Here is an 18,968-nt window from a genome sequence, read left to right as displayed (position 1 = left end):
GCTGGGTTAAAAATTCAGTGATGCAAAATAATTAAGAAATAGAGACCATTGCGGAAAAATGGTCTCTATTTCACTTTGGGAAAAATTGATTACTGAGTTCCAGCATTGTGCAGTTTTGGAGCATTGTGAAGAAATTGAAAGGGAGATTGGGCTGGGTTGGAGATCAGGCAATAACTCATTGCACAAGTACCAAATACCAGATTTGGCAACACTCTGCTAGACCATACTGGCAATTTGAGTTTCCATCCATGTTCCTGCTCTACTTTTTTGGATGGATGAAGGATTAAAAAGTGGCACTCGTGGCTTTCTAGGCTTTCAAAATGAATGCAGTACTATGTTGATATGAAAGTGATGCCAATTATATTTTGAGATCTGAGAATGCAAAAAAAAAAGATTCTCAAAGGAGTATTAACTTACTATTATGACCACTTGCAAGCAATTTGGAAGGTGAGTGTGTGTTAGCCTTCATTACGCAGGTTGTAATAATATAATGGTAATGTGGGTTTTAGTGAGAGCACCACTGAAGTACTGTGTGCAGTTTTAACTTCCTTACCAAGGAAGGGCCTTAGAGAAGGTGCAATACAGGCTCATGAAATTGATTCCTTATATTAGAGAGGTATGCTATCAGGAAAGATTGAGTATCAGGAAAGAGTCATTATTCTAAAAATATGAAAGATGATCTCAGAAACATAATGCTTTTCGAGGCTTGTCAAGCTAAAAGATTCTTTCTCCCATCAAGACAGTTTAGGATATGTTCAGAGTCTAAATATAGGAAATCTAGGACTGAGGGGTGGAGAAATTTCTTCACTCAAAGAGCTGTGAATCTTTGGAAGGACGAGGACACTTTAGAGAGACTACAGAGGAGATTAGAGAGTATATCTTAAGAGAACAGTTTGAGTGAGCTAGGACTTTTCCTCTCTGAAGCAAAGGAGAATGAGAGGTGATTTGATAGAGGTCTACAGGGATGACAAAGCGTACCACTAAGTGGAAAGAGCCAGGGACTTTCCCCAGAGTGGAAATGGCCAATATGAGGGGGTATAACTTTTAAGATGTTTGGAGGAAAATATAGTGGGGATGTCAGCAGTAGATTTTTAACAGAGTGGTGGGTGCGTGGAATGCCCTGCCAAGGGTGGTGGTGGAAGCAGATACATTAGGGACATTAAGACAGACACATGGATGAAGGGAAAATGAAGGGCTCTGTGAGAGGGAAGAATTAAATTGACCTTGGAGTTAAAGGGTCAGCACACATCATGGGCTGAGGGGCCATGTTCTATGGCTCTGTGCAAAGGTCTTTAGCACATGTATATAGCTATGGTGCCTAAGACTTCTGTACAGTACTGTGTTTGTCCATGTGGAGCAGAGGGTCAGTTTGTAAATCTTGTGGGAGCGAAAGATGTTGAGAATGGTGATGGTGGAGCCTTGCAGGACAGATGGCAGAGAAGGAGTGCCAGAGTCAGGGGTGGAACAGGTGCTGTCACCTGGTTCGGATATGACAAGTGCAGAGTGAGAGACTCTGAAGTGGGCTGATAGTTCACAGATTTTAATGTGAATAGTGTTAAAGGGGAAAGAAAACAATAAAGCTGGTAATAAGCTGGTAAGGAAGGCGGGCTCTGTCGTGGGCAAAGTACTCGAGAGTTTAACATCGGCAGCTGAGCGAAGGGCGCTGAGTAGGCTACAGTCAATTATGGAAAACTCTGAACATCCTCTACATAGCACCATCCAGAGACAGAGAAGCAGTTTCAGCGACAGGTTACTATCGATGCAATGCTCCTCAGACAGGATGAAGAGGTCAATACTCCCCAATGCCATTAGGCTTTACAATTCTACCGCCAGGACTTAAGAACTTTTTAAAAGCTATTATTAATGCTTTTTGAGATAGTGATTTAGATGCATATCATATTTTTTACTGAGTTAAGTATTGTATGTAATTAGTTTTGCTACAACAAGTGTATGGGACATTGAAAAAAAAGTTGAATTTCCCCATGGGGATGAATAAAGTATCTATCTATCTATCTATCTATCTATCTATCTATCTATCTATCTATCTATCTATCTATCTATCTATCTATCTATCTATCTATCTATCTATCTATCTATCTATCTAAACACTAGGCCAAACAGGGCTGCTAACTAAAACTCTTAAAATGGAAATATGAAGCCTACACTGCAGCTGAAAAGAACAAATAAAATATAAAACAAATACCACGAGTCTTCAGTTGACTTGACAGTCCAATTTCTCGGGCAAGGCTGAATGCAAGCAGGCAGCGAAGCATTGCTGTGTCCAAGTCTCAACAAGCACTACGACGACAAGTACTGAGTTAAATACTATCACAATGAAATAATAATTAGCTGACATGTGCATATTCACAAGCGCAATTGCTATATCTACTGCGCTGCCGAATTTGTGGTTGTGACAAGTGCAAGCACACCCAGCCCTGAGACACCAGGCAAGGTTACTTGATTGCAAACAATTGGTTTATTGATCATTACAGAACGTCTCTCTGGTGCTTCCCGCTCCCTCCTCTCTCCCTTCCTCTTTTTCCAAGCATGATTCCCCTCTCCCTGCCCCCTTGCCACTTTCCCACTTTCAGTCCACAGTAGAGACCCATATCAGAATCAGGTTTATTATCACTCACATGTGTCATGAAATCTGTTATGTTTTTGTGGTAGCAGTACAGTTCAATACATAAAATTACTACAGTACTGTGGAAAAGCCTTAGTCACCCTAGCTATATACCATATATAAGTCTAAGACATTTGCACAGTACTGTATGTTCCATGTTCTACCTCATAGCTACAGTATAAATGCTCATTTATGTAGCATACTGACTGCCGAGATTGACAGTATTTTTTAGATATGCATGAAATCAAGATCTGTAGGACAGGGCTGCGAAGTACAGTTGAAGATCAGCCAAGATATGATTGAATGGTGGAGGAGGCTTGAGAGGCCTTCCCATTGTCCCACATTTTGAGTTCCAGTTCCTTTCCGCAGGGAAAGTGTTTATGAATTGTCAGCTTTTACTTAAAAGCTTGTCTTAGATAATTTGATCAAACATACTGTACAAGTTTTCCCACCGCATGTCTGTTCCACAATTCTCCCAGTGTGAATTAATTAATTCACATTGAAGTTCAAAATATTTTATATTTATTTTTTAATTTAGAGATACAGCACAGTAACAGGCCCTTCTGGCCCAAAGAGTCTGTGGTGCCCAATTCCTCCCATGTGATCAATTAACCTAATAACCTTTGGAATGTGGGAGGAAACCGGAGCACATGGAGGAAATCCACACAGTCACAGGGAGAACATACAAACTCTTTACAGACAGCGGCGGAAACAGAACTCAGGTCACTGGCACTGTGAAGCATTATGCTGACCTATGCATTGGAATATTTAAGTGAATGGCAGTGATGTTATTTAAAGCAAAACCATGACTTTGTACAAAAGATTGTTTTTGTCTGTCAAGACTGGTTTATCTCTCTATGTGAATGATCACAAAAATGTGTTTCTATCTGAGCCTCATTGTGAAACTTTTCTGAAAAAGAGATGTTGAGAAGTAACTTTTCAAGTTCGTGTTCAAATACTGGCAGGCGAGGAACTATTTTCCATCCATCATTAAAGAGAATATACAAACTGTAAGGCTAATTCCATGTGACCCATTTGCTCACACATGATCATTAGCAGCCTCACTGCGACTGTCCCATCAGTCACATACATTAGGGTAAACTACAGTGGTCAATTAATCTACCAACTAGCGCATGTTTGGGTTGTGGGAGTAAAGTGGAACACTCTTGTGTGGGGGGAGGAATCGCAAGAGGTCACAGGGTGAACTTTCAAATTTCACTCAGACAGTACTTGAGGTCAGAATCAAACTAAGATTGTGGTGCGAGAAAGCCTCATGCCCTACTGCACTGCTGTGTTACCACTTCGACTTATGGTGCTCAGTATAATAACAGCACTGCCGGTGACCTCATGATGCACTTTCAGTTCACTTTCCAAAAGATCTTCAGATTCCGGAAGGCCTATGGGGCGTTGCGGTACGTAGTGGCTTGCTCAGTGCTATGATAGTGCCAGTGATAGGGTTCCATTGCCGCCTTTGTCTGTATGTTCTCCCCGTGACTGGGGTGGTGTTTTCTGGGTGCTCTGGTGCTCTGACATGCAGGTTAGTAGGTTAACAGTCCCATCGATGCAAGTGGGCTGCTCTGGTTCGTTGGGCTGGAAAGGCCTGTTACTGTGCTGCATCTCTGAAAAAAAAACTGGCAATTCTCGCAACTCCTCAAAATGAGCTAGCTTTCAGCAATTTTACAGGAAATTCTATGGAACCAAAGCCAGTGACCATTAATTAAACCTGTGAAGCGTAAAAATAATGAGAAAGAAAAATCCAAACCCATTGCTGTGAGACCCAGCAGTCACCTCTTCTTCATTAAAGGCACATCCTAATAAGCTTCATGGTATGAACCTCAAGGGAGCTCATTTCTTTAATAATAATAAACATTTGCTTTATAGTTCAGTTGATTCTAATAATGTAGCAAAACAGAGCAAAGTGTGGTCCAAGACTCAAAGTGAATGAGTAAAGATAAAAGCAGTTGTTTGCAAAAGTTGAGGGTTAGTAGCGAAGGATTGAGGTAAGGGATAGTACAATAGATTGTCTGCAAACAGGTATCAGGACTGATTCCTTCATGCACTCAAGGGTTTCGCTATACATAATGTTGAGGCTTTATAAATCACTGGTGAGGCCTCACTTGGAGAGTTGTGAGCAGTTTTGGGCCCCTTATCTAGGAAAGAATGTGCAGATATTGGAGGGAGTTCAAAGGAGATTCACAGAAATGATTCCAGGATTGAAAGGCTTGTCATATGAGGAGCGTTTGATGGCTCCAGTCCACTACTCACTGGAATTCATAAGAATGAGGGGTGACCTCATCGAAACCTATTGAATGTTGAAAGGCCTCGATAGAGTGGATGTGGAGAGGATGTTTCTTATGTTGGGCAGATGAAGACCAGAGGATACACCTCAGAATAGGGGTCCATCCTTTTAGAACGGAGATGAGAAGGAATTTCTTTAGCCAGAGAGTGGTAAATCTGTGGAATTCATTGCCAGAGGTGGCTGTGGAGGCCAAGTCATTGGGTATATTTAAGGCAGAGGTTGACAGATTCTTGATTAGTTAGGGCATGAAAGGATATGGGGAGAAGGCAGGAGAATGGGGCTGAGAGGGAAAATGGATCAGAGATAATGAAATGGTGGAGCAGACTCGATGGGCCAAATGGCCTAATTCTTCTCCTGCAGTTTATGATCTTATGTGAAAGGGAAGGCACACATCCTAATAGAAAGAGCAACTGAGATCATCTCTAATTAGCACCATCTGACAATGTAAAGGGAATTAGGGGAGAAGACATTTTGAAAGAAACTGATGTCATGACTTACAGAACATAACAAACAAGAAGCATATTCAAAGTGTCCTCGTTTTTGTTAAATAGAAAATGCAGCAGGAAATTTGTGCACAGCAGGCTGTCATAAGCAGCAGGGGGATAATCGCTGAGAAACTGTAGTGCACAGATTAGGGTGTGTTAGAAAGGGAGAGGAGGAGAATGGGAATGAGAGCAAGGGAGAGGGTAAAGAGAGAGCAGAAAAAGAGAAACAGCAAGGGAAGAAAGAGGGATGAGGGAGTGAGAGGAGGGGAAGGAGGGAGGGAAAGGGAGAGAGGGGGCACTGAGAGGGGGAGAAGGGGTAGAGAGGTGGGGGGAGGAGAGGGGAGAGAGTGTGAGAGAGGGAGGGTGAGAGAGGGGAGAGGGGTGGAGTGAGAGGGGAGGGGGTTAGAGGGAAAAGGAGAGGGAAGGAGAGAGAGAGGGGAGAGAGGGAGAATGAGTGAGAGAGAGATAGAGACAGAAATATGTTGTCCAGCTGATGCCTTGCTGGTTGGAGAGGAATTTGGAAAGGAGAAGGATGTCAAAATAAATAGGAGAGATAGGTCTTTACAGGAGCAAAGAAGGTTCAAAGTACAAAGCTCAAAGTAAATTTACACCAAAGGACGTATCTGTCACCTAGAGTGAAATTTACTTTCTTGCAGGCATGCACAGTAGAACAAAGAAATGCAATAGAATTGTTGAAAATACTGCACACAAAAACTGACAAGCAACCAATGTGCAAAAGAAGACAAGCTGTGCAAGTACAAAAAAAACACTAGTAATAAAAAAAGTGCTTTTGAAGAAATCCAAAGCATTAGGATATCAAGGCTAATATCTCTGGATGATCGGTTAAGCCACGTGCATGTGGGAGAAAATCAAAGGGGTAAAGTGGGTCAAGTGATGTGGGGTCGACCGGTTCCATTTCATTGTTCCTCACGTTGTTGGCCCCCAGGGACAGAAAGGAAGCACCCTAGTGGAAAGGTGGACCTGGGAGTTGGCAGCAGTAGTGGCTGGGGACCAATTGTCTGGTCTGATGGACAGCTGGCAACTCTATCAACACAGCAATGAGCGCCAATTGAAGTCACAGAGCCACTCAGCCCATTTAACAAATGTAAAAGCCATCAAACTGACAAGCAGTCAGGGCGACACTACTACAGCCCGGGGCATCAGAGTTTGGAGTTTAATCCTGGCGTCCTCTGTACATTCTCATTGTGGAATGCATAGGTTTCCTCCAGATGCTCTAGTTTCCTCCCACAGTCCAAAGCAATAGCAGTTAGTAAGCTAAATGGATATTTTAAATTGTCCCGTGATGAGGTTACGGTTAAATCGGAGGTTGTTGGGGGTTGCTGGGCTGCATAGGGTCTGAAGGGCCTAGTTCGTGCTGTGTCTTTAAATAAATAAACAGGAAGCTCTAATTGGGGCTGCTGCTTTCCAATCTTTTAAGATGGAACCAGCTTCCAATTTGACACACTGGCAAGAGAATGAGTTAGAATACAGTCCTTTTATGACTGGGATATGGGACATAAGGCAGATATAATGGAATATAATGGTCTTTTGGTCAGACCTGCAGATCCCCAGTGAGCTAGGGAAACAAGCTCTGCATCTTAAAATGTGCAACAGCCTTTCCGGACTGTTCGGTATGCTGCAAGTAACTGGGTTGCAATCCAAACACCAGAGGCTCAAATTGCTCCTTTACACTCCTGCTCACAATTTTACCAATAATAGTGAGTAATTTGTAAAAGAGTTCATTCAGTTTAGATGATAGGAAACGGGAAAACAGCAATACTATATGGGGATTATTCTCTGAGATTGTGTTTGTCTGTATTGCTGGCTTGCACATGGAAATCCCAGAACTCCATTTACAGCTCATTAAAGCAAAAAAGCTTTCTTAATGTTCCCAACAATTTGACGCTAATTTGAATTGAACACAGGACAGAAAATGAACAATTATTTTTGTAAATGAAATGCAGGCCGTAGCAAACTGGATGCTGCAACATTTTAAGCACACAGCAGACTAGAGGTCAATATTCCGGAAGATTCTGCGTTTTAATCAACCATAAACCAGACTTCCCACTTTGTCAACAAGGCCAGGCTAAAATCGCATCACTTGCAGCTGGGCTGGGAGACAGATCTAGATGAATATGTGTTTGTAGGAGGGGAGGAATTGAGATCAATTTGCACACAGATCAAAGTGAGAGAGTCAAATTGCAGTCAGAGGGAAGCTCTGATCTGGAATCAGGGAAGGAATGGAAAGATTTCTGTGCTTGGTTGGGAATGTGAAATGGTAGTGTGTGAGGGGAAGGAGTACTACAAAATAATCAGAAGAGAGGCAGGTAATGCTTGGCAAGGAAGCAGTTGGTGTAGATCAGCATGCTGATCACAGGAGGGCTGGGTGGCTTACTGTCTTTCTGCCTGAAAAATTTCCAGAACAGGCAGGCCAACATGATATTTCTAGATCCACACTGACTCCATCCAATGTTACTATTATTTTCAAAGGGTCCTGTTATCACTTGCTTAATAATGTGAGGATCAACAGCAAGCTCAAGTGCAGGAATCAGGGAAACTTTGACAATTCAAATTAAACAAAAGATTTATTACAAAACTTGGAAAACTAACAAGAGCTCAGGCAAACAATACTGAATCCTGATGAAAAGAATCACTGATGATACACAGAAGAACTCTGTGAGTTTCACCTGACAAGGAACCACAAAGAAGGTTGGCATGCCCCTCCAAAATATACTCTGGAGCACATGGGAATTCCAGATATTGACATTACCGTGACAATTAAATTAACCCAAATTGAATGAAAGTGGTGCAAAGAGTTTAACAATCCCCATGATCTATAATGAGACACCTGCAAAACAATGTGAAAAACCAGGGATAGTGAAAATACAAAACAATTAGCGATAAAAGGACAACCCAAGGTCAAAGCATACACACAAAGTGACACCGAGAAAAATAAAATCCACATACTAACTGATGAAAAAAGAAATTTTTCTTTAAAAATGATCCATGGTTGTGACAAAAACTGAATGTTATCATTTTCTGTCATACTGATGTCAAGACTATCTAGTCTGTTTATTCTCACCCCCTTCTTTCTTAATTATTGGTGTTGCCTTTGCTATCTTTCTGTCACAATCACAGACTCGGCTGCACTACAGATTCCGCAATTGCGTTTGTGAATACAGTATGCATGTGTCAGCTAGTTACTATTTCATTATGGCAGTATTTAACTCCCTTGTTTTCATCATAGTGCTTGTCGAGACATTAGCAAAGCACAACTTTGTGCTGCCTGCTTTCATTCAGCCTTGCCTCATCTGGAGGACCAGCCCCGTCTCATCTGGGGGAGTGGGTATCACCACCTGCCACAACTGTTCAACAGCTATGATGTTATGGCCATTACAGAGACTTGCATGGCTCAGGGTCAGGAATGGTTACTTCAAGTGCTGGGTTTTAGATGTTTCAGGAAGGACAGGGAGGGAGGCAAAAGAGGTGGGGGCGTGGCACTGTTGATAAGAGATAGTGTCACAGCTGCAGAAAAGGAGGAAGTCATGGAGGAATCAACACGTACAAAAGCTGGATGAAATCAGCAGGTCGGGCAGCATCCGTTGAAATGAGTAGTCAACGTTTCGGGCCGAGACCCTTCGTCAGGACTGAAGAATTTGGGGGCAGGGGCCGTGGAAGGTGCCAGGTGAAAAACCAATCAGAGGAAATATCAAGGGGTGGGGGAGGGGAAGCAGGGAGGGGATAGGCAGGAAAGGTGAAGAGGGAATGTAGGGGAAAAGCACTATGGGTAGTAGAAGAAGGCAGAATCATGAGAGAGGTGATAGGCAGCTAGAAGAGGAGGCAGAGTGAAAGTGGGATGGTGGAAGGGAGAGGGAGGGAATTACCGGAAGTTAGAGAATTCGATGTTCATACCAAGGGGCTGGAGACTACCCAGATGGCATATGAAGTGTTGCTCCTCCAACCTGATCATCAACCTGCCTCATCATGGCAGTAGAGGAGGCCATGTATGGACATATCTGACCTGCCCATGGACTTGTCTACAGAGTCTCTGTGGGTGGAGGTTAGTTACAGGAAGGGGTCAATAACTCTACTGATGTTTCTTTAGACCACCCAATAGTAACAGGGACATTAAGGAGCAGATAGGGAGACAGATTCTGGAAAGATGTAAAAATAACAGGGTTGTTATGGTGGGAGATTTTCTTTCTTTCTTTTTCAATATTTTTATTAATCACTTGCATAGATGAATACAAAATACATTATGATATTATGGAAACAGAAACAAGGTTAAAATGCCCCATACCTATGTATAATAAGTTAACCATAATATTGGAAAGGTATATTTTATTCTAATCTAAAGTGACATCAAAACCCCATAACAAAAAAAACGCAAAAGAGAGAAAAAACAGCTGTTTGGTTAAAAGAAAAGAAAAAACAATCTTGGATATATAGTCGTAAATTCAAACAAATAGTAGCCATCATCATTGCTGATCAAGTTGAAGATTGTGAAAGTAGTTCCAAAAAGGTCCCCATAATGTGAAAAAATCTAGTCTAGGTATAGAAATAGAACATCTAATTTTCTCTAAATTTCTCTAAATTTTCTCTAAACATCAATCAACCAATGGGCATGAGTAGGTGGAGCAGCATCTTTCTATTTAAGCAACAAAACTCTTCTGGCTAAAAGAGAAATAAAAGCCAAAATATGCAGATCATTCAGCTTAAGAGTAAAATCATTTCCTCCAATAATGCCAAACAAGGCAGTCAGAGGATTGGGTTTAAAATTTACTTTAAAAAGCTCCGAGAAAGTTTGAAATACTTCTTTCCAAAATTTATCAAGCCGCGGGCAAGACCAAAACATATGAATTAGAGAGGCCTCTTCGACATTACACCTATTACAGTATGGAGAAAAATCTGAGTAAAAACGAGAGAGCTTATCTTTAGTCATATAGGCTCTATGAACCACTTTAAATTGTAAAAGAGAGTGACGCGCACATAACAAAGATGTGTGAACAAGTTTAAAAATTTCATTCCAAGTATTCTCATCAACTGAAATCTGTAGGTCTTATTCCCAGAGATTTTTAATTTTGTCTAACGGAATGTTTCGCATTGCCAACAACATACTATAAATATTAGAAATAGATCCATAATGAAAAGGTTTCTGAGTAAAAATTGTATCAATTAAATTCTTATCTGGACAATTAGGAAATGTATGAAGTTGAGAACGCAAAAAATCTCGAATTTGTAAATATCTAAAAAAGTGAGCTTTATGAAGATTGTATCAAATGAGGAAAGACTATCTCCAACAAACAGATCCTGAAAACATTTAATACCTAGTCTATTCCATTCTTTAAAAACTATATCAGTCAAAGAAGGTTTTTAAAAAATTTGAAAAAATGGGACTAGAGAGTGAAAAACCAAATATCCCAAAGAACTTTCTAAATTGTAACCAAACAGGTATGTTCCAATGAGACAGGGAAAGGATTGTAGGATACAGGAACTGTGGTGTACAAAAGCTGTTGTAAATCTTGTCAAGAAGAGAAGAGCTTACGAAAGGTTCAAAAAACTAGGTAATGATAGAGATCTAGAAGACTATAAGGCTAGCAGGAAGGAGCTTAAGAATGAAATTGGGAGAGCCAGAAGGGGCCATGAGAAGGCCTTGGCAGACAGGATTAAGGAAAACCCTGACATCTCCTCTGTACCTACTTCCAAACACCCTAGACTGGTTGTCTTTTCTGAATGCCTTTTCAGGGTCTTAACTGCAAGTCAAATCTTCCCTCAACTAAGATAATCATTAACACCCCACTCCATTGACCACCTGACACCATGGTCCTGACTGAATAGTGGTAGGCATCTGAGTTTCAGCACTCCAACTCCCCAGAGTATGGTCAGCTGTCACTGTCCCTTTAAGACTCACACTGCCAGTTATTGCCTGTCAGATTCCTTCATGGAAAATCTGTACTTAGAGGTCTTGTGCTGAAAACTCAGTGCTTGACTATAACAGTTTCATTTCTAGTGATGCTGTTTGTATTGTCTTATTGAGTTACCATCCCTAGCTCTATTGTTATACCTGGGTACATAAGAACCTATGGGTTTCAATGCTTCAATACCTCTGACTATTCTAGGTCACGGGTGATGTTTGGCCAGGAACAATGAAGGTTATTTTAGCACTGGTAAATTGAGCTGGATTTACATATTCATGTTTTCAATTAACTTGGAGGTAGATATTCGGTTTGTTGAGCAACATACACAGAATGTTGGAGGTCAGGCAGCATCTATGGAGGGAAATGAAGAGTTAATGATTTGGGCTGAGACCATTTGCCAGGACTGGAAAGGGGTAGAAGCTGAAATAAAATGAGTAGACGAAGAGGGAGAGTACCTGGTAATAGGTGAATCCAGGTGAAGGGAATGGAAGATTGGAGGGGCAGAGGCCATGAAAGGCGATGAGCTAAGTAGATGGGAGGAGATAAGTGGAAGAGTAAATAGCTGAAGAAATCTGATTGGAGAGGACCGGTAGACCATGGAATGTGGGGAACCAGACAGATGTGGTGAGAAGGTCATGAGGGTAGGGGATGGAAATGGAAGGGGTGAGAGGGCCTCAAGAATGAGGGAAACAAGGTGGTGGGGGAACAGAGGGCAATGGTTACCATAAGCTAGAGAAATCAGTCCACTGAGGCTATGCAGATTTATCAATCTCATTGCTCTAATAGTTACCCAGCAATCTCTTGCATGCTACCCTGATTCACCCACTATCCACCTACCCCAGGGGACATTTAACCTACCAATTAGCAAGCCCTGGGAACACAAGTAGAAACCAAAGTGCCTGGGTATAAACCATGTAGTCACAGATAGAATGTACACTGTTCACTCAAAAAAACACTGGTGGTCAGGATCAAACTGGAGGAGTTGGAGCTGTGGGGCAGCACCACCTGCTGCCTATACTACAACAGTTCCCCAAAGACATGGGCTCAGTGCAGGCAAACCTCGACGCAATGCTACCTCACAACTTCAGAGTTTCCTTGTTCATGTGTCTATAAGGTGGATTAATGTCAGCAAACAGGACAATGTAGTTGAGAACCACAGTTTTTTTTTGTTGATAAAGCTTTGGAAGTACCAGGGGTACGAACTGGCAATCTGTTAAGGTGGATAGAAGGACAGTTTACCTCAAAGATGCTGCTTGCTGCTTCCACTTTAGTTCATCCAGGCTCACAACCCACAGTGCTGTACCATGTGGATGTTCACCTGCAAACCTTGCTTTGTGGCAGGAAAAGTTCAAAGTACAAAGTAAATGTATGTCACCACATACGACCCTGGGATTCATGTTCTTGTAGGCATACTCAATATATCCATAGTAGAATGGAATCAATGAAAGACTGCACTGACTTGGGTGTTCAACCAATATACAAAAGACAACAAACTGTACAAATATAAAAATAAAGAAACGATAGATAAATAAACAATATCAAGAACATGAGATGAAGATTCCTTGAAAGTGAGTCTGTAGGTTGTGGGAACATTTCTGTGAAGTTATCTCCTTTAGTTCAAGAGCCTGATAGGTGAGGGGTAATAACTGTTTCTAAACCTGGTGGTGTGTATCCCAAGGCTCCTGTAGCTTCTTCCTAATGGCAGCAGTGAGAGCAGAGCTTGTCATGGGTGTTGGGGGTCTCTGATGATGGATGCTGCTTTCCTGCAACAGCCCTTCATGTAGATGTGTGTATATGAACTATCTGCAAGCATTTAACTCACCTGGTCAATTCCAAGTATTCTGAAGTGATGCACTTCTTTAATGAGTGAATTTTGACAGCCATCTGTAGAAAAAAAAGTTGAGATTGATTTGTAACTTCTGATTCATTAAGGGAATTGATTAATAGCAAAGAAGCTAATAAAGAAACTAAATGACCCTTTTTCCATAGTTAATTGTACAAGATATGATCAATTAGAATTAGGATACTGCACTTTACTGACATTTTGTTAGCTAATGCAATTGTTAGGAATAGCCAAACAAAATGGAAATGCTGGAAATCTGAAAGATAAATAGATAATACTGGAAATGTTCAACAGATCTGGTAGCATCGCTGGAGCAAGAAACAGAGCTAGCATTCAAGTCTATAGTCTGATCACAACTGGGATATATAGAATCTTGTCTGCATGCTTTAAGCTGCAGAAAAGAAACATAAGAAATAGGAGCAGGAGTAGGCCATCTGGCCCATCAAGTTGCTCTGTCATTCAATAAGATCATGGCTGATCTGGCCATGGACTCATCTCTACCTACCTTCTTTTTTCCATAACGATTAATTCTCCTACTATGCAAAAATCTATCCAACCTTGTCTTAAATATATTTACTGAGGTAGCCTCCATTGCTTCATTCGGCAGAGAATTCCACATATTCACCATTCTCTGGGAAGAGCAGTTCCTCCTCATCTCCATCCTAAATCTACTCCTCAAATCTTGAGACTGTCCCCTAGTTCTAGTCTCACCTACTAGTGAAAGCAACTTTCCTGCCTCTATCTTATCTATCCCTTTCATAATTTTATATGTTTCTATATGATCTCCTCTCATTCTTTTGAATTCCAGCAGGTACAGTCCCAGGTGACTCAACCTCTCCTTATAGTGTAACCCTCTCATCTCTGGAATCAACCTGATGAACCTCCTCTGCACCGCCTCCAAAGCCAGTACATCCTTCCTCAAGTATGGAGACCAGAACTGCACACAGTACTCCAGGTGCGGCCTCACCAGTACCCTGTACAGTTGCAGCATAACCTCCCTGCTCTTCAATTCAATCCCTCTAGCAATGAAGGCCAACGTTCCATTTGCCTCCTTGATAGCCTGCTGCACCTGCAAACCAACATTTTGTGATTCATGCACAAGCACTCCCAAGTCCCTCTGCACAGCAGCATGCTGCAAATTTTTATCTTTTAAATAATAATTTTTTTACCATTTAAAACGGGGATGAAGCAGAGCAATATCTGTGATAGGGTGGAGATGAAGAGAAACTAAATGACACAGTTGGTGGTGATGCCAGCTGAGAGTGGCTTGTTAATCACAGACGATCTGTTGCTGTAATTTCTACCAACTTCAATGACGTTCATTGACGTTTTATTGACTTTCATTGATGTTTTACTTTCAGCATTGTGAGATTCACTCCTGGTTCATTCTCCAACACCTCTCCTTTCCTCTCCTCAGTATCCACCCTTGCACACAGAGGTGATAAAAAACTAGTCCCTTCTCGATATCCAGAGACACAAACTGCCCTACAGTGTGAAGCAATGATTCATATCGACATCTTTCATTGGAGTGTGTTGCATTTGGTGCTCATGCTGTGGTTTCCTCTACACCAGGGGTTCCCAGCCTGGGCTCCATGGCATAAAAATGGTTGGGGACCCCTGCTCTGCACTAAGGTAGTGATATGCAGGTTAGGTATTTGATTTTCAGAACACCTCCTTTTAGTCTGCAAGGATGACCCTGCGTTTTCACTTGCCTACCATTTAGGCACTCTTCCATTCCAATTGCACACCTTCTCTCACTCCTCGGCCTGTAACCTCCTTCGGTGCATCAACAATACCCAATACAGCCTTGAGAATCAGCACCTCACCTTCGCACTGGGCATATTATAATCTTATGAACTCAACAATGAATTCAACGATCTCAACAAATCCATGACTACTACTTTCTTAAATAAGTTATATTTCCAGTTTGTCATGGTACTGGTGAAAGGTAATTGAAATATTAACTCCCTTTCTCTCTCTACACATGCTGCCTGACCTGCTGAGTATTTCCTAAAATTGCTTTTATTCAATCTAATTTTTACTTTTCAGTCTCACTAGACTCTAAATGATCAGTTTCAATGCCTGCACATTCAATTAACAGTGTGATTGCTTCCTTCAGAAATACACTTGCATTAGTCTCCTTATCAACTTTATGTCTGCAGTACCTCAGAACAGCTCCTATACACTTTTCAAACATTAGGTGTTAGGTGTACAGCTATTTCTCAGGTGAGCTATCTTCAGTCTCATCATCCATGACCATTAGATGGTCTAATATGATGATGTTAATCAATGATTGCTGAGAAAATGAAGCATTTCATGCCTGCATGCTGCAAGTGCTGAACCAGTTCCAAACTTGAGATATGTCGACTAACCTTTGTGTCACGTGAGTACCAAGCGCTATCCATTTCCAAATGGCAGCCTACGCTGAGGTAATGCTATTCCTGTGACCAACATCCTATTGATCATTATTCACCACAGCCTGTACCTACCAGACACTCGAAGAGCTAGCCACCCTATTGTGAATGTCTGAGTTGATGGTCCAAAGTAATTCCACAATGTACAGGGCACAAGTCAGAATTGTGATGGAGTTCTCGCCACTTTCCTGGATAGGTAGGGTTCCATGGGAAGCTTCACACCGTATGGGACAGAGCAGCTAATCGAGAAGCATAAGCATTCACTCTCTATACTGCTGGTTTCACCCTGTACCATCTACAAGCTGTACTCCAGTGGCATACCAGGAGCTTCCAAACCTCATTTACTGCCAAAAAAGATGAAGGCAACAGGCACTTGCAAGCACTGCTATATGCAAGTAGCCCTCCGAGTTGTAATCATGCTTGTCCTTTGTCCTCATTGGGTAAAATTCTAGCCACTTCTTACCTAAGTGCTCTGTGAAAGCATCAGATGCAGTGGTTTAAAAGGAGGCCGACCATCATCTCCTAAAAGACAATGGCCACATTCTGCACAGAAATTAAAAGAAATAAGATACCTGGATCTGGATTACACAAGTGCTATTTTCTAAGGCAGTTGTCAGAATGATTTTACAATTCGTAAGTTCCCTCATGAATTTCAAATGTCCCTATCTACATGTTTGTGAATTTAACCATCTAAAATACCAATGTTAGGCCTGAGCACCATCTCCTTCTCCCCTGAAATAGCCCTCTTCACCTGCTGCTCCCATTCCTTCAACCAATTTGTTATTTCTTGCCCAGACTTCACCCTAAGAACCCATGGCTTAAACTTTAGACAGCAGTATTCCATGTGTACCATCTGCTGTTTTTGAGTTTCAGGAAGATCATGCAGTAGGCTTCTAGTAGGGTATTTGAGATGAATTGGCCAAAGTTCCAAAGAAGGCGTGAAGACATCGTGAATCATGCCAATTGCTCTTGACTACATTTTTGCATAATGGAAATCTTGAAATTAACTCCTCCTCATTATGTGTGAAATAATTTATTCTCTCAGAACATCATGAATATTTGGAATTCTCAACCCCAGAGAGATGTGTAGGCTGAATTGCTGAATATAGTTATGAATATGACTGACAGATCTTTATTCTGAGGTTTGGAGAACAGACGGGAAAGTGGGACTGAATCTAAGATAGGAACAGCTGGGATGGCAGAGAGGGTTCAAGGGACACGTGGCTCTTATTTCTTATGTTCTTATATTATTTATAATTTGGGAATGCTGAGATGAGAGTGATATTTTTGCTTCTTCGTTTGTAAACAGGAATGGCTTTAGACTGTTTCCCATCAGTCCAGCCCTCTTCAGTGATCCCTTTGGAATCAGTATTAAGTGTCTCAGTACTGAAGAAAACGTGCCAATCATCTTGGCACTACATTTGTTTTAAATAGTCATCACATTTACTTCATTTAATTTTTAATGAACATTATAGCATTGGCCATCTGCTGTTGAAATCTTCATCCTGTTCCAAAATCTAGTATGCATTGCTGCTGTGTTCCCCTTGTCCAGCAGGTGTCTGATCTTAAAATTTTCATTTAGGGTCAGGTGCTCCATGACCACAATAGCCGCCACCCTCCCTCCCTCCATTGCTAATTCATTGTTCCTCCTGGAATTTCTTGATTTCCTTCAACCTAGCAGCAAACCCATCCACTGCTTAGTCCTTCAACTCTGGAACTCCCCCTCAAGGGTTTATTGTACTTTCATCTCTCTCTTCCTTAAAGCACTCTTTATAAACTTCCTCCTGGTCACTTGTATTAATATTTCCAAACATGGTTTGATGGATGAAAATCCACTTAAGTGTTGGGAGATATTCTACTATGTTTCATTAGGTACCGGGTATCAGGGCGGAGATTTGTCTCTACCAAAGGAGGTGTAAGGTGCTCCTTCCCTCCGCTAGCCCGCAGGACACCCTTGGGCAAGGTGTAGCACCTGCCTAGCCCCCCAATCTGGGTCACATGAAGCCATCGGAGCAGTTGGCGGATGGTCGTATGAGCAGCTGATGTGGAACACAAGTCCTGGTTATGTGACCACTGATTCCAGGCAGACACTGGGGTCCCCCTTCTTGTAAAGACTCTGCCCAGAAATAGGTGATGGTAAACCAGTTCTGCAGAAAAATTTGCCAAGAACATTCATGGTCATGGAAAGACCATGATTGTCCATATCATACGATATGGCACATAATGAATGAACGATTATTAGGTACTGGTCCTCCCCAGGTTCTGTTCCTGTGAACGGTTCACCATCCAAAAGGACTGCAAGTCAAAAATGTGGTTTCAAATTGAGTTCCCAGATGGCAGAAGATGCCTGACGTCCCACTGTAAATAAAACAGGTATTTGTAACCCGTGGAGCACTGCTATATTTTTGCAAGTTGCAATTGGGCTTTTGCTATTTTTGCAAAGCCCATTGTTTTGTTTTCCCCAAGGAACACTTTAGTCTACTGTCAGCTTTTCATTGATCCTCAGTTTGAGATTTTAAGTTCTCATCTTTTCATTGACTGTGCTACTATTGTGGTTTGGAAATCGTATCTCTGTATGGTGTTTCACCATTTGCGGTCGTGCATTTTCCCCGGAGTTTCACTTTGCCCACCTGATCACCCAAGCAGTATGTTCTTATCTTTGTCTCAGTGACTAATGGGTGTACAACACAGCATGAAACATCCATCATTGCCGATCAGTCTGTTTGCTCTTTCTCGGTGTTCATTGATATCCTTCGGAGTCAGCCATGGTTCAGATATGGCAGTGCAACCAGTTCCTTTCCAAATTAATTCATTCATATAGCATTTGCAGGCGATTACATTGGTAACAAGAAGCTCCCTTCAGAAATGCATGCATAAAGTTGATGAGGAAATTATGTTAAAAATAGAGTATTTTGCAAGATTAAAATTACAAATTAATTTGGGTCTACTTTTCTATAGAGATGAAGTGGAACACTTTGAAAGGTCAGGAGTAGCATACTTTTGAACAAGTGCTATATTTCTAATTAACTACATAATATGACATGTTAAGCTGGGAGAGGAAGCGGCTCCCACTGAGGTCAAAGGACCAAATGACAGAACAATTAAAATAATTAAACCAGATCCTACAGGGCTGAAGTCAGTGACTTTCTGTCAATTGCAGGTCTGATTTCCCCATTGCCATGATGTCCAAACAAAATTGTGAATCAGTTAGACCATGGTAATATGAGGATGGTTCTGCAAATACAAACATCGCTGGATACTGTGGGGTCACTGGATTTGCCAGGTGGAACGATACAAGTCATTCACATGGATATTCTGCAGACACTGGAAATCTGGAGCAACACACAAGAAGCTGGAAGAACTCAGCAGGTCACGCAGCATCTATG

General features: G+C 41.6%; 1 protein-coding gene across 1 annotated transcript in view; it reads right to left on the bottom strand.

The window, feature by feature from the left end:
• prkn (parkin RBR E3 ubiquitin protein ligase) overlaps nt 1-18,968 on the bottom strand; it is a 1,122,674-nt gene that overhangs the window by 206,238 nt on the left and 897,468 nt on the right. The window contains exon 8 of the mRNA XM_073051587.1: nt 13,148-13,209. Within this exon, the coding sequence (XP_072907688.1) occupies nt 13,148-13,209 (62 nt within the window). The remainder of the gene's footprint in view (nt 1-13,147; nt 13,210-18,968) is intronic.

This window comes from Hemitrygon akajei, chromosome 7, assembly GCF_048418815.1.
Source record: "Hemitrygon akajei chromosome 7, sHemAka1.3, whole genome shotgun sequence".
Classification (NCBI taxonomy): Eukaryota; Metazoa; Chordata; class Chondrichthyes; order Myliobatiformes; family Dasyatidae; genus Hemitrygon; species Hemitrygon akajei.
Note: the sequence above shows the minus strand (reverse complement) of the source record. Positions and strands in the feature narration are given on the sequence as shown.